This window comes from Bos mutus, chromosome 8 (assembly GCF_027580195.1).
Source record: "Bos mutus isolate GX-2022 chromosome 8, NWIPB_WYAK_1.1, whole genome shotgun sequence".
In the NCBI taxonomy this organism is placed as follows: domain Eukaryota; kingdom Metazoa; phylum Chordata; class Mammalia; order Artiodactyla; family Bovidae; genus Bos; species Bos mutus.
The window spans coordinates 50278909-50293932 of NC_091624.1; the positions used below are offsets into that span (position 1 = coordinate 50278909).

Below are 15024 nucleotides of genomic sequence, written 5' to 3' on the forward strand. Positions count from 1 at the left end.
TCAAATGCCTTACATTCCAGGAGCTGGGTGAGAGTGGAGGCTCCTGTGGTTTCTAATTAAACCTACAATTTAAATAACAATTCATGAAACCCCAAGGGTTGAGAGACAGGCTAACCTGCCCCCCTCCTCCCAAAAGAGGCAGCTGGGTGGCCCTGGCTGGGAGGCTGAGGACTTGCCCTTTGCTAGATGTGGGACCAAAGGAGCCCAAGTCACAGTGAGTTTTGGTGGAGCGAGGATGCGTTGAAAAGGGACCTGTGCTTTCCCCTCTGGTGAGGGTGCCCCAAGGGGGCACCTCCAATGAGAAGAAAAGTTGCTGTGTTTGCTTTTAGCATGCAACTGGGAATTTTTACCTTTCTCCTGGGAAAAGAGAAAGCTTTGAAGTATTCAAAACTCAGATTTTTTTATGATCTCGGGGACTCCCCTGGCTGCCCCCACCACCTGGCTCCAGGTGACTGCTCTGTTTGTTGTGGAACTTTCGTTGTTTTCTGGAATACAGACAAATGAGGAGTCCAGGAAGGAGGCAGAGGAACCAGCCAAGGGTCTCGGTTCAGCCCCCGCCCGCTCTAGACCTCAGTTTCCTCATCTGTCACAGGAGAGTCTTCTGATATGTGGCTTCCAAGGCCCTCGCTGCCCTTAGCAGTCTGTCTGGCCATCCCCTAGCTGCTCTTGTGTTTTCACTGGGCCCGGCTGGGGCCTCAGTCATCTTTGCAGAGCGTTGATCTCACCGAATTGTTGTCTGATTACCCAAGGCATGGTTGTGTTCCAGATTTGGGAAAGTGGAACGCTGGACATAATTATCTCGAGACAAACTCTTCTATGCCTCAGCCAGCACCAGGAGCATGTCAGCATTTCTGGGCTTTCTGCGAGCTCCTTTCCAACTTTCCTCCCTCTACATTCATTCCATTACTCTAAGCAAGTCACATCCCCCGAAGACGCCCTCCAGGTTCTTGCCTCTGTGCTTCTGTTCTCACTTCACTGTGCCTGGAGCAGCCATCCTACCTGTGCAGGCCCAGGACCCTCCCTTAGGATGGAGCACAGCAACGTGGGTTCCCTGTTACCCCTGCAAGAATCAGAGCTCCCTGCTGGTGGGCACCAGTTCAGACTCCTGCCTCCACCTCCCCTTCCTTGCCCACCTGGCACAGACTCGGTTTATATTTGTTGAAGCAAAGCCTGGCTGTGAACAGAAGTGAAGTAGAAAGCCCCAGGTGGACTCACACCCTTGCCGTCTTCTCTACAGGTGACCATCGCTGATGACTACTCGGACCCCTTTGATGCCAAGAATGATCTCAAAAGCAAAACAGGAAAGGGAGAGAGCGCAGGCTACATGGAGCCCTATGAGGCCCAGAGGATCATGACTGGTAAGCACAGACACTTGCAACTCCGCGGGGAGGTGGATGGGTCACATGGTCACCGGCCAGCCTCTGCAGGGGAAGGTGTGTACTTTGGAGGTGGTGGTTGGGGGGGTGGCACTGTGTTGAATCTTTACCACAGGTTATCTGTTCAGGTTTCACTGACCTCAGGAAGAACCCGGCAGGGCACAGTGACTGTCCAGAGATAGTAGGGTACTAAGTACAATTCATCAAGAATTCATCAAGAAGTAAGTGGGGAGGTGGGGGGAGTTTCCCTTAGGAATTTCTAATTCAAAAAAGATACAGCTTTTGAGGTGGAAAGCTTGGAGCTTCCTAGCATCCAGGGCAATAAGAGAAACAGGCAGGGTTACCTTGCTTTTATTACTTAGTAGAAGGGGGCAGACTAGGTCTTTAGGGACAAAGTTATCCCTGCCCCCATCCAAGAAAATCTTTGTTTTAGGACAGGAAGCAGCTTAAAGCACCATGGTCTTTGTGGCAGGTTTATAGGAAACACAGAGACTTTCCTCCTATAACTGTTTTCCTATTGGCCCTTGATAATGAAACCTGTCAGAGCAGCAGTGTGGGGCCCAGAAGAATGTGGCCGGGTATGTGGTATCCTGGGGGGGTCTGTTTTCACCAGAATAATACTTGGAACATCTTAAAAAAAAAAAAAAAATGGTTATTTGGCTGCACCGGGTCTTAATTGTGGCATGCGGGATCTTCAGTCTTTGTTGCAGGATGCGAGATCCTTAGTTGCAGCATGTGGGATCTAGTTCCCAGACCAAGGATCGAACTGGGCCGCCTGCCTTGAGGAGCACAGAATCATAGCCACTGGACCACCAGGGAAGTTCCAGAGCATCTTTAAAGAATTAAGAGATATCAGATAGCAGCCATCTTGACAGACCCCAGGCATGGGCGGGTGGTAGGGAGATCACAAGCAGGGGAGAACCCCTCCATGAGGGTCCCCCTGGTTCAGGAGGATGGTCCAGGCATGGAAGAACGCTCGTGGGTTGGCCTGCTCTGACCCTGAGCAGGACAGTGATGTGAGCAGGGGCACCATGTACTGCAGACCACAGGCAGGTGGCCCTGAATTCTGAGCCTGTTGAGTCGGTGCCCCATATGTCTTAGGGTTTGGGATTCAGGTGCCTCCTTCTGTGACCCTCTTATTGTTTATTTGGTGTTCATGTTTTTGAGCACGTTCTCCTGATTCCTTCTGAATTTAAAGGAGGAAGGGAGGGACTTCCCTGGCAGTCCAATGGTTAAGACTCTGTGCTTCCGCTGATTGGGGAACTAAGATCCTGCATGTGGTGTGGCCAAAAAGTAAAATAAAAAATAAAAGAACATATTGAAGAGAAGAAGAAGGAGGGGGAGGAGGAGGAGAAAGGGAAAGGAAGCACCAGTTACTGAGCTCTTAGCACATGCTGGGCCTGAGTTGAATGTTTCTCTCGGGCTGTGGAGACCCTCTAGGATAATTGTTGAAGAATCTGAGTATCAGTCCAGGCCCTGCTTCCAGGACTCTGCCTCATGTTCTTCCTGCTCATGGAAAGCAATTCTCTGGCTACCTGTGTAGGCTCCAGAACACCAGGCTGCTTTGTGAAGGGCTGAGTCAGGAAGCAACTGGTCAGACTCCCGAGGGCCACCTCTTATGCCCTCTCCCATCTTCCTGATCTCTCTTGGCAGAGGAGCCTTTGTGGGTGCTCTGACATACATACTCATTAAGCCTCACCATGTCCTTGCAAAGGAAGTGTTGTCTCATTTCACAGGTGATGGAGGCTCTGGACAAGTCACTTCCCTGGGGTCCCACCTGCAAAAAAGGGAGAAGGCATTACAGATCCAGACCTGCATCTTCAGAACATGGGGGCGGGGAGCTGACAAGGGTGGGTGGGAGCATCTGCTGCGAGCCAGACTTTGGGGAGAGTCTGCAATTGCTCAGCGTCTCTGGAGTGGAGCCGGGCTCCTCCTGGGTGCTGCCGTGGACCGCAGCGGTGAGGAGCTGATTTGCCAGGTGGAATTGTCCTGAGGGACTTTGGCTTTTTAATGAGGCACACCCACAGGGGCAAGGCCCAATGCAGGGCAGTTTGAGTTTACCAGAAACCTGTTCAGATCTCAGGCATTCTCTCTCCAAAGAAGCATCCTTCTATTTTCTGCTCCGTGCTTTGTTCGTACCTTGGAGACTATGCTCAAATTTACCCACGTTTTTATGTTTTTAAGGAAATAGGTGATTAAACTGGACATTTTCTGGGTGTAATGACCTTGCAGCAGCTCCTTTGACTTGGAATTCCTTGTGTGTAACATCACCATCACCGCAGTGACTGATGGCGGGGCTGGGGGCTGCGTTAGCCAGCACCGTGTAAGTGTTCCAGGAAGTAGCTCATTGAGCTGCCGTGAAGCTCGCATGGGAGGGGAGGTGACAGAGGTGGGTGCCAGGGATGGCAGCCGAGCAAGGGGTGGCACAGAACAAGTTTACGTTCGACCTTTTAGGGTGACCTTTCTTTTTTTGATGCTGTAATATTTATGTGTGTGAGTGCACGTAGCTTCTAGTAACGGGGCAGGTCTCTTTGGTATGTAAGAATAATGCTCTTGGGATGAGCACAGCCTCTGTGCCTGAGATGGCGTGCCTCTCTATATTGGTCTGAAAGGAGACCAGGCTGATGTCAAGCAGATCTGGGATGGTCACTTGCCACCAAGTGGGCCTCAGTTTCTCACTGAGAAGCAGGTGCCTTAGAGTGGACAGTCACTAGTACTTGTAGCCGCTTTTGGCTGTGAACTAGCTGTTTTGACCCTGGGTAGCACGTTCTGTGATTCTCTTTTTCCCGGTTTAAGGAAGGATAGATCAGTAATAACAGCAGCAGCAGTGGTAGCCATTGCCAAGTTCTCTCATACTTGTTTATAGCACTTGGTCTGAATTCTTGTCAGATCTTCACCATTACTCTTTGAAGTGTAGGTGCCCATTCCCCTGATAAACTAAGGCACAGAGATATTAAGTAATTGCTCCAAGGCAACATAGCCAGGTAGTCAGTTGGGGGTGCTGTCTGCCAACACCCTGTTTAACAGCTACGTAGGGTCTGTCCAGCTTGATTTTCAGCCTCATCATCATGGCCCATGTGGAGTAGGGGGCCTATGATTAACTGGCAAGGTTTTGTTCTCCGCAGTCTTGGCACCACGCAGCAAGCGGTAGAGAGCTTGTGGGAGGTATGATTTGGTGAACGGAGAACTCAGGCCACCCCATTGGCTGTAGCTGGGATGGAGTGCATGGAGAAGCATGCTTGTTTTTCCAGGGGCTCCTCTTACCCACTTCCCTCTTGTCTGCTTCAGCTCACCCTCTCCCGTCGGCTCCCCTAGTGTCATCCATGGGATTTAGGTTGTGGCTCCAAAATGGAGGTCAGGTCTCCATGGAGCCTCAGAACCCATGTATGCCTGGACCTCACTTTTTGTCCTGATCACCTCTCTCACCCCAACAGCAGCTCTGGAGATAACACCTAGGTGTTAAGGAGTTAACACCTAGGGCTCTATGGAACCCCCCTGGAAAGCTAGTAACCCAGTCCCAGCTTTCCTTTTTATAGGTGAGGAAACTGAAGCTCAAAAAGGTCATGATCCTTTTGAGACTTTTTAAAACATTCTGGTTAAATATGAAGCTACTTTGTGAAGTACTGAGTTGCCCATCCCTAGAGGCATCCAAGCAGAGGCAAGACAACCAGCACTGGGAGAGGACATGAAAGTAGTGAAGTCTCAGATGTGTGGTTGGTTCAAGCTACCTCTTAGGCCTGTGCCAGCCCTGAGCTCCAGGGTGTCCTGATTCACTGTGCCCTGCCCTGTCATTAGACACCTAGGACCAGTCCCACAAAGGGAGCACCTGAGACCAGCTCTGAATAGGAGAGGATCTGGTTAGGGCTGGCAGCTTCCTTTCTCAGTGCCAGCCTGACTCACAGCAACTGTTCAGTCCTGGTTCCCCTTTTCTTATTCCTTGGCCCATCCCTTGAGGTCAGGTTCTGGTCTTGACCTTTTCCATGTGTGCGCTGAAGAGGAAGGATATACCACTTCTTGATGTCCATCCTGCCCCTGTGTCTACCTTTAGTGTCCCCAGGCCAAACCTCCCACTGAGCTGGTAGAATCATGCCACCCCTCTCCAAAACCCTGCTTTGCAGCCCATTCATTCTCTCCTTCTTCCCTGAGGCTTGATGCTGGGACTTGAGAGCTCCAGATGCACAGAGACACCTACTGATGCAGAGGGAAGGGTGTTGGGCTGAGTCAGGCCCACTGGGGTGACTGTGTGGGCCAGGGTGCTTAGCGTGTTGGGGACCGCATTGTAAAACAAGGCATGTAACACTGATGTGAGTCTTGGGTGGAGGAACAAACTTCGTACATGTGCTTGAGATCGTTGATGTTGGGGGCAGAGGGCCTGTTTGGTCCTTCACGTGGTTTTCTGTGCTGCTGAATTCTCTGACCAGTCCCCATCGGGGCCCTGCCCATTTGGAGTGCATGCATGCATACTCAGTTGCTCAGTCATGTCCGATTCTGCAATGCTATGGACTGTAGCCCGCCAAGCTTCTCTGTTATGGGATTTCCCAGGCAAGAATGCTGGAGTAGGTTGCATTTCTAACTCCAACCCATTTGGAGGTGGGTGGCCAAACAAGCAGGACGCTGGAGCAATTGGTTCCCAGGTCCTCTGCAGTACTTTGGTACCCAGAGCCTTTGCCAAGCCCTGCTGTGTAGGCATCTGGACCATGTAGCCTAGGCAAATACCGCCTCTGCCTCTGGGAATATCTGTGAAGCATGGAGACAGACATGGACCCCAGGGCTGGTTGGTGCGTGGAGGTGAGCTGTAAACCTCCAAGAGTTCAGAGCAGAGACAGCAGCTTCCTGTTGGGCCATCCCAGGTGGGTGGGAGGTGAGAATGGTGGGGGTGAGAGCTGGGCCTGGCAGCCAGGCAGAGGGAAGAGCTTGAACAAAGGCATGGAGGTGTGGGAACTCTCTGCCCGAGAGGAGTGGCAGGAGATGAGGCTTCTGATAGGATCCTGATAGGAAAAGCACGGGGCAAGAGCATGTAAAGATGGATGAGATCATCAGGCCCTTGTTACCCTAAAGGCACAAAATATTTCTCACCCGGGATCCTTCCTCCCCAGGCCTTCAACCCCAGGAATTCTCAGAGATGCCCACGGTGATGGTGGTGACAAGGAAGATGGGAGTTTGTTTTTTTAGAGGGCTCTCCTCTGTGTCAGGCGCTGCTCCAAACCCTTTCCCTGACGCGCTCATTTAGTCCTCCCAAGGAACCTATGAGATTTAAGTACTACTATCATCCCCATTTTACAGATGAGAGCACTGAGTCTCAGAAAGGTTAAGTAAGCAGCAGAACCAGGAAAAGCAGCACCCCCTGGAGCCCCTGCCTTTAGCTAAAATGCACTCACATCTGTCCTGGACTCCCAGAGGGTCTGCAAAAATAACTGGGAATTTTACAGTTACTTAGGCCTCATTTTGAGGTGTGACTCCCCCCACCCACCCCCCATCCTATATAAAATTGTTCAAAGTGTCATCTCACAGGATGAATCATATAAGCATTAGTTGAAAGCATTTCATATAATTTTTAATATGTAAGCAATTATACATTTAAAAGTCCTTAGCATGTTTTTATTATAAAATCAACTTTATAGCATAATAAGAGGAAATTAAAAGAAAACCATTTCACACAGAGCCCTGCTGCTCACGACTTGCCTTATGCCCTTTTAAACTCCATGTGCTCATGGGCACTCTCCAGGTAAAGCCAGTTACTGATTTGATTTGATTACTTTTATTTTTGGCCATGGCATTCGGGACCAGGGATCGAACCCGTGCCCCCTGCAATGGAAGTGTGGGAGTCTGGCCCCTGGACTGCCAGGGAGGTCACTGATTTTAAAGGTGGAGGTGCAGGTGGGGTCATCCTTTCATATCTTCTTATCCTCTGGCGTGGCCTCTTCCAGTGGCAGTGTGCTTTCTGAGAGAATGATGGTTGTACCACTTTCAAGTCTCTGTATTCCAGTGGCGGCCTGTTTCTGGAGGGAGGAGGCAGGAATGTGGACTCTAGCCCTGGCTCTGCTCTGGTGTACTGTGTGACCTGAGGCAGGTTGCTTCCCCTCTCTGGGCCTCAGTTGCCTCATCTGAAAAACCAGATGCTGCCTTCTTCCCTAGGCTCAATGAGGGTCTTTATAAGCCCTTAGGTTTCCTGCCTTTGTGGTCACAGTGGGCTTCTCTGGCTGTCCTGGGCAGGCCTGACAATCCCACCCACACCTTGCCGCCACTGCCCTCCTCGTAGCAGCAGCCCAGGTCTTGCCAGGTTGTGAGGAAGAGCTGGCGTGGCACCGTCCCAGGAGCTTCAAGTCTGTACCCTCTGGATGGCCACCTCCAGATGCCATTCCTGGAGCTGTTAGTCTTGAATCCCAGAATGAAATCCCCAAACACTAGCAAATGCTTCTCAGAGAAGGCGCCCTCTGAGTCTTGCCTGGCCATCAGAGAGAGGGGCCGCCTCCTGCCTGAGATTCCTGCCCTCCTTACATGTTCACTGTCGTCCCTGCCCTCCCACTTGAGGCAATCCCTTTTTTTTTTTTTTAATTGAAGTATAGTTGATTTACAGCGTGTTAAGTTCTGCTGCACAGCAAAGTGATTCAGTTATACACACCTATACATTCTTTTTTAAATATTCTTTTCCATTATGGTTTATCACAAGGTAGTGAATACAGTTCCCTACGCTACACAGTGGGACCTTGTTGTTTATCTATTCTCTGTATAATAGCCTGAGGCAACACTATTTTCCTGTCCTTTTAGTAGTGGGCAAGTAAAGGGCCTTTCTGTCTGGGCCCCTGAGCCCAGGCCCTTCCTAGCTCTGCAGCACCGTGGAGCAGTGGACTCTGCTCCCAGGATGTCTGTGCACCCGTCTCTCCTTCTCACCTGGCCTCCTCCACAGCCCGGCTATCCGAACAGTCTCCACACCCTTCGTTCCCCTCACCCTGTACAAGCCCCGTGCTCCTTTCCGTCTGCCTGCTCTCCTAGTTGCCTCAGGCTCCAACCTGTCCTGGGGAGGGGGAGCGTCACAGGTCTCCACCGGCTGGGGGATGGCAGATGGCACTCCCCTTAAAGAGCAGTCTTTCTGCCGAGCATCCTCTTTCCACATGAGGCCCAGAGAGGGGCACAAGCTGGCCAGAGTCACACAGCCACAAGCTGTGTGAGAGCAGGTCTCCTGACTTCTAACACAGGGCTCCTGCCCTGGTTTTGAAATGTTTGGAAACCTGCCCAGGCACTCTCCTGCCTGACAGATAGAAGGCTTGGTCATGGACTGTGCAGAGTTCCCTGGCTGGTCTATCATTTACCAGAATGACTTACCTACCAGACAGGAAAGAGATAATCAAGTGTAAATAGATTTTGGATTAGTCACCCAATGACTTTCATGTTCTTGAGAAACAGCACAGCTCACACACACCCAGTGCTGCTTACCTGCTGAGCTCCAGGACTGGGAAGGCCGGGTGGGGAGAGGAGCTGCTGAGGAGGACAGCAGGAAGTTCAGGTTCCCGTGGTGACCAGCAGGCCCACACTGGCAGTCACTTCCTCTTCTCTTACCCCAAGTGCCCCTTGCCCTTTTGACCCTTGACATTGAGCGTGTTCAGCTTTTCAGGAAAGTTCTGACAGGACTGGGACAGGCCATGGACAGCTGACAGTCACTGATGGCATTCCTGCTGTGTGCCAGACCCCGGCCCCTGCCCTCCAGGGGCCCCTGGTGGCATGGGGAGCTTGACAAGGACTCAAACACTGGTGTCTGTAGTATGAAACAGGCCAAGCAGAATGACACTGAAAAGAGAATACAGGAAGGGGTGGGAAGGGCTCCTGAAGACCAGGGTGGGTTGCACGGCAAGGGGGCGCTAAGCAGAGCCACATTTGACATCTTGACTCGAAACCGTCTTCCCATTGAGGCCTTCCCTGGCCACTTACTTTAAATTTCAACCCATCTGCAACACTTCTTGCCTCTCCTTCTCTGCTTGACTTTGTTCCTTAACTCTGCTATTTAACACACTTCATCCATTTATAGTCTGTCTGCCACTAAGATGTGGGTTTCACAAGGGCAGAAATGTCCGCTATGTTCCTGCTGTAACCTCAGTAGCTAAAGTTGTATGTGGCACAAAGTTGGGACTCAGTAAATAGTCATTGAATGTGTAAGGCTGTTAATTAATTCCAGGGACGAGGGGCTGGGTGACAGACATGCTGGGGCCCCCTCAGGAGCCCAGAGACATCACATCCTCCTTGAAGGGTGACAGATCTGGAAGTCCCAGTTTAACCAGTTGCTGAGTTGGTTGGGGGGTGGGGAGAGAAGGAGCTGGCTTGACCTTGGGTGGGAGTCGGGCAGGAGACGCTTGGTGCCTTGTTCTACCCTGGAGATCAGTTCTGTCTCCGTGCTGCGGGGCGCCCTGGGGTCTCCAGTGGTGCCTCCTCCCTCTGCTCCCTCCCTGGCTGAGAGCTCTTTGAAGGCGAGGACTGGGTGTTACCCATCCTCACATCTCTGGGCCCAGTACCTATTTACCAGGTGAATGAATGAGCCCAGGAAACAAGTCTAGGTGAAGAATCAATGAATGGGAAGAAAGCAAACAGTAAACAGCTACTTGCTATAAACAATTTTTTCTATTTTGCCAAGAAACCACTGTCTGAAGTCACAAGGGCTGAGTCAGGGAGCCATGTGCGATGCGTGTGTTCATTGGATGGATGTTTGCAGGCATCCACTGTGTGTTGGCACCATTCTGTGCTCTAGGGGTTGAGTGGTGAACAAGCCGAGGCCCTGTTCTTGTGAGGCTTTCGCTCTGGGTGCAGGATCAAAGGGGAGTGTTACGTAACCGTGATTCCCATAAACTCATTTCTGGGAACTCTGGTCCTGGGAGGTCTGTTTCGCAGACACTCCGCGGCCTCTGGGCACTGCAGCTCAACGGCTTTCTCAGAGTCAAGGGCAGAATGGAGACTTGTCTCCAGAGCCCTGGCCACCTTCAGGAGGCAGGATGGTCTCAGTGCTGTCTTTGGGGTTAGAGGAGCACAGCTCTGGCTCAGGGGCTGGCTGCTGTGTTCCTCTCTCTTCTTGGCCTCAGGGCAGGAGCACGAACTCTAGGGGTTGTCATGAATTTTCTCAGAGCAGCAAGCCCCATCCTGTGTGCTGGCACCAGCCTCATAGGCGTGAGGTTCCAGACCCCAGGAACGCAGCACCTAATTCCTCTCAGTCTCCTGGCATCTCTGAGAGAAATAGGCATCCTCCCAAAGGTGGAAATGAAGGAATGGGAATGTGAAATTAAGGAGCTAACCTCCCCACCCCTGCCTCTTGCCCTTTCGAATTCCAGAGAGACATTAAAAGATCTGAAGGCACAGAGACTGATGGGAGTGCTGTCCAGAAGTAGATGCCAGGCAGCAAAGCTCCTTCATCCCCTATCCACCCAGCAGCACACCTCGGGTGTGGGCAGAGCACGGAGGCTGTGGGGAAACACCACCCATCCTGGGCAGGTTAGGAAGCTGTTTAGGAAGTCACGCCACCTGGGTGCGGAGGATGGATTAGAGCAAAGAGAAGCAAGAGGCAGGGCAACTGGTTCTTTGGTCCTGTGGCTGCAACAGTCATCCAGGCCAGGGGGCTGAGGCTGGAGCCAGGGCCGGGGCTGTGGGGTGCTGTGGGTGGGAGCAGGTGGATGGGATAGAAGAGCTTGCCCGTCGGGTGCAGTGGGTGAGAGGGAGGGAGGAGCTGGGATCCTGGGGAGTGGGAGGATGAGCGTGTCAGTTACCCAATGGGGCCTGTCATATCCAAGAAGGGGAGGAAGTTTCTCGGGGGAAGATTCAGTGGGTTCAGATGTGGCACCTTTGCGTTCCATGTGTTTAGAGCTGCTTGACAGGGCCTACCCAAGGAGACCGCCCACCGGAGTTTCTGCCCCTCCAAAAGCCTGAAGAGGGAGATTAGTGATTTGCCCTCACACCCTATTATTTGACTAATTAATTGTACCCTCCTCTAACTAGGGCTCAGCTTGGCTTTCTGCAAGTTTGTAACAGTGACAGAGTGCTGTATTTAAAGGGCTCTTTTGTGCTCGCTTCGGCAGCACATATACTAAAATTGGAACGATACAGAGAAGATTAGCATGGCCCCTGTGCAAGGATGACACGCAAATTCGTGAAGCGTTCCATATTTAAAAAAAAAAAAAATAAAGGGCTCTTTTATAGATTATGCCGAGAATCTCCTTAAGGCACCCGGGAGGAAGCAGTGCCATTATTTTCATCTTGCAGATGGGAAAGCTGAGTCATGGAGGCTCCCTGGAATTGTGCCCAATTCCAGGCCCCCTCTCCCTGCAGGGTCAGTGCCTGGCCGCGCGAGGGAAGGATGCTGAGTAACAATGGGTTTGCATTTTTTTTTTGATGCAAACTTTCTGTCTGTGGGACAACTTGGCAGGTGCCCGAGATCTATTCCTCCTCCACCTCCTTACCCTTCTTCTTCCTCCTGGGGAATCCTGCCTTTCAACTCTCACCTAGCTTGGTCTGTGTGTTTTCATGGTACTCTGCCTCCTTTTTGGTCCTTTTTTGAAACTGGCAGTGTGAGCACAAATAAATAAAATGTCTCATTTCCCTCCTTTCCAGAATGCATGCTTCTAATTGTACCTGGCGACCTGAAAAGTGATGTACTGGAGAAGGGGTCACCTCCTGGGGCCTGAGCCCCTCTGTGGGCTCCACAATCACTCTTTGTGCAATCGCACTGATACAGAGCTTACCACATTGCTTTGTAATTTATCTGCTGGGCTGGGGGCCCCTGGAGGGCAGGGACCACAGGGACCACAGGGCTTGGAAGTCTTGTTGTCAGACTATTGGCACCCAGTGCTTGAGATACTGGCCTGGAACTTTCTGTTGAAGAATGTCCCCAGGTCAGAATGTGCTGGTTTGGGTGGAATGTTGTGAAACAGTTGGTAAACTCTCCCTCCAAGTTTGTAGGCTTCCAGGTCCAGAGCTGGGTCTCACGCCCTGGCCAGCTCACCCCTTGGTCCTGGTCACTGGGTCCCCCTCCTGTCCCTCTCTCTGATCCTGGGCTCAGCCCGCTGCCTGTGCCTCTGTAGATTCACTCCCAGGCCTTGGGTCTGTATGCGGGGACCAGCACAGACACTTGTGTCCCCAGGCCCCAACCGCAGTGTCCTCCAGATTGGGAGGCCTTTCATTCTGCACTGCCCTTGTCACCCTCCCTTGGCTCAGGGTGTCACCAGCTGCCCCTCCCCCTCCCCGTCTAGCTGGGCGCCCGAGTGTCTGAACCCTGGTCTCCCTCACATGACCAGCCTTCCTCACACCTTTCTTCAGCACCAGCATCCTGCTTGCCGAAGCAGGGACATCTTTGGCCTCACCCACCTGACCCTGCCAGCCAGCGGACCTGGCACAGTGCCAGATGGGGGAGAGTCTGCTCCTGTCCGTCTTTTCTTCACTGGGCTCCAACTCTAACTCAGTGCTTTGCTCATGCTCTGCCTCACCTTCTGACCCCAGCCCAGACTGCCAGCTCAGGCTCGCCCTCCCCCGAAGCCCTCCCATCCCACCCACCAGCTTCATTCTAATTCAGAACTGACCGGTCAGCCTTCCATCAGGAACCTTGTCCTGCAGAGCACCCTCCTCACCCTCTCTAAGGCCCAGGGAGGCAGTACCTGGGGCTGTTTCCATTTTACTGGCTAGGAAGCCCAGAAGCAAAACCTTGAGTAACAACCAGGGGCCATGAGGGAGATTTCTGGCATCCTGGGAGCTGTGTTCCAGAAGCCAGGCAGGGGTGGGGGGCAGGTGGAGGACCCTGGGCTGAGGTTGGTGGAGAGGGATGGACAGTTTTCAGGTCAGACTGGATGGATCTGTGGGGGTCAGTTCCCACCCCCGTCAGTGACAAGAAGCAGACACCTGAAAGTGGGGGCTGCAGTGCTCCAGACACAACTGCACAAGCCAGCAGAACTGGAAAACAGCCAGTGGACCACACCAACCCCGCACCTCCCAGCCCCGCCGCCGCCTTCCCTGGCCTCTTCTAGGGCTTTATTCCCACTCCCTAGCTCAGAGCTGCTTCTGCGGACAGTCTGCTAGGAAAAGGGTTAGTGCTGGCCCAGCTGCTCTTGGGGGAAGGGGGAGGGTTGGTTGGAGGGTAGGGTGGGTGGTGTCAGCACCGATAAGGTAGAGGAGGGGCAGCCCCGCCCTTCAGGGTAAAGCTGAGGAGAGGGTTTTGCCCAGCACCTGTGGAGTTCCTGTAGTCCTGGGAGTTCGGAGGCACCTGGGCCTGCCCCCTGGAAGGCCATTCCAGGGGGAGGTGGCCCGTGCCATGGAACTGCGTCAGTGGTTGAGGATGTGAGATGTGGGCATAGACGTGCATCCCTGGCGACTACAGAGGAGGGCATGGACTGGTCTGCTTGGGCTGGGGGGTGGCATGGGTTAGGACAGACTCCCCTACCTGGTGGCTGGGCTGGGAAGCGTGGTGGGAGTAGAGGCAGCAGGGGCGTGGCTGAGCCCAGGTGCCAAGGAGGCCTGGAAGGAGGAGCTGCAGGACTGGCCCACAGGCAGCAGGGAGGCCTCTGAATTGTGAAAGACACCCACCCAAGGCAGTCGCCTTGGCTCTTGGCTCCCCAACCTCTACCCCGCCTTCAACCCACCTCCACCCCAGCTCAGCAACCCACCTCTACCAAAGCTTTGCCTAGGCTTTCGTGCAAAGGAATCTTGTTGAGTTGAGCCTCAAAGGAAACTAGGCAATGTTCTTATGATTTTCATAATTTGCACCCAGAAATTAGGAGGAAGGGTTTGTTTGTTATTAATACACACAGCCTGTGTGCCCCCTAGACTTGAAACTAATTTTCATCTGGACAAAGATTTGCTGTAAATCCCGAAGCTCTCAGTGCAAAGAGAAAGTTGCCGGCTGCCCTCTGGGCCCCAGTCTCTTACCCTGCCTCAGTCCTGAACATTCCCAGGAGAAGGGCAGACTCTCTTTCTGAGGCTGAGACCAAGGAGTCACCTCGGTCTCCAATAACACCACGCAGAGTTCAGGTCAAAGTCAGCTAGAAACGGATGGCAGATTTCAGATGAAGCGCTACTTCCAATGGACTCCAGGCTGTGGGCACCAGGTCCTGGGGAGGCTGTGAAGCCCAAGGGTTCCATGCAACCAAACCAACCAAACCTGAGTCTCTGTGTCTCCTGCATTGGTGGGTGGGTTCTTTACCACTAACGCCACCTGGGAAGCCCAGATAATCTGCGTGCAATGCAGGAGACCCAGGTTCGATCCCTGGAGCAGGGCATGGCAATCCACAACAGTATTCTTGCCTGGAGAATCCCATGGACAGAGGAGGAGACTGAGTGCTCAAGGCAGCGTTCGGAGGACTGTTGGTGGGCACCAGGGGAGAGCTCTGTGCCAGTGAGTATGTGCCCTCCAAGGGAACCAACCTGGGTTCCCTCTGGAGCCAGCCTGCCCTCCTTCCTGCTCTTAGGTCTGGGGACCATGTCCCCAGACACCTGTTCTCATCCTGCAGTGAGGCTGGACTGCAGAGGACCCCGCTGTCCTGGACAAAGTTTCCAGGTCACACCGGAAGCACTGGCCACACAGGAGCCGCCCAAGGCTCCGGGACAGGGCTGCCTGGGCCCTCCCATCCACAGCCTGTGTGTTTTTGCTCACACAGCACGAGGAGAGGCTCAGTTGCGTCTGGAAAGA

The 15024-nt window shown here is 52.8% G+C and overlaps 1 protein-coding gene and 1 non-coding gene across 2 annotated transcripts in view; both read left to right on the forward strand.

Annotated features, from left to right (window-relative positions):
• SHB (SH2 domain containing adaptor protein B) overlaps positions 1-15024 on the forward strand; it is a 138279-nt gene that overhangs the window by 48561 nt on the left and 74694 nt on the right. Inside the window, exon 2 of the mRNA XM_005905968.2 lies at positions 1238-1358. Within this exon, the coding sequence (XP_005906030.2) occupies positions 1238-1358 (121 nt within the window). The remainder of the gene's footprint in view (positions 1-1237; positions 1359-15024) is intronic.
• Positions 11413-11519, forward strand: LOC138989059 (U6 spliceosomal RNA). Its single transcript, XR_011465293.1, has one exon. It is a non-coding gene; the product is annotated as a U6 spliceosomal RNA (small nuclear RNA).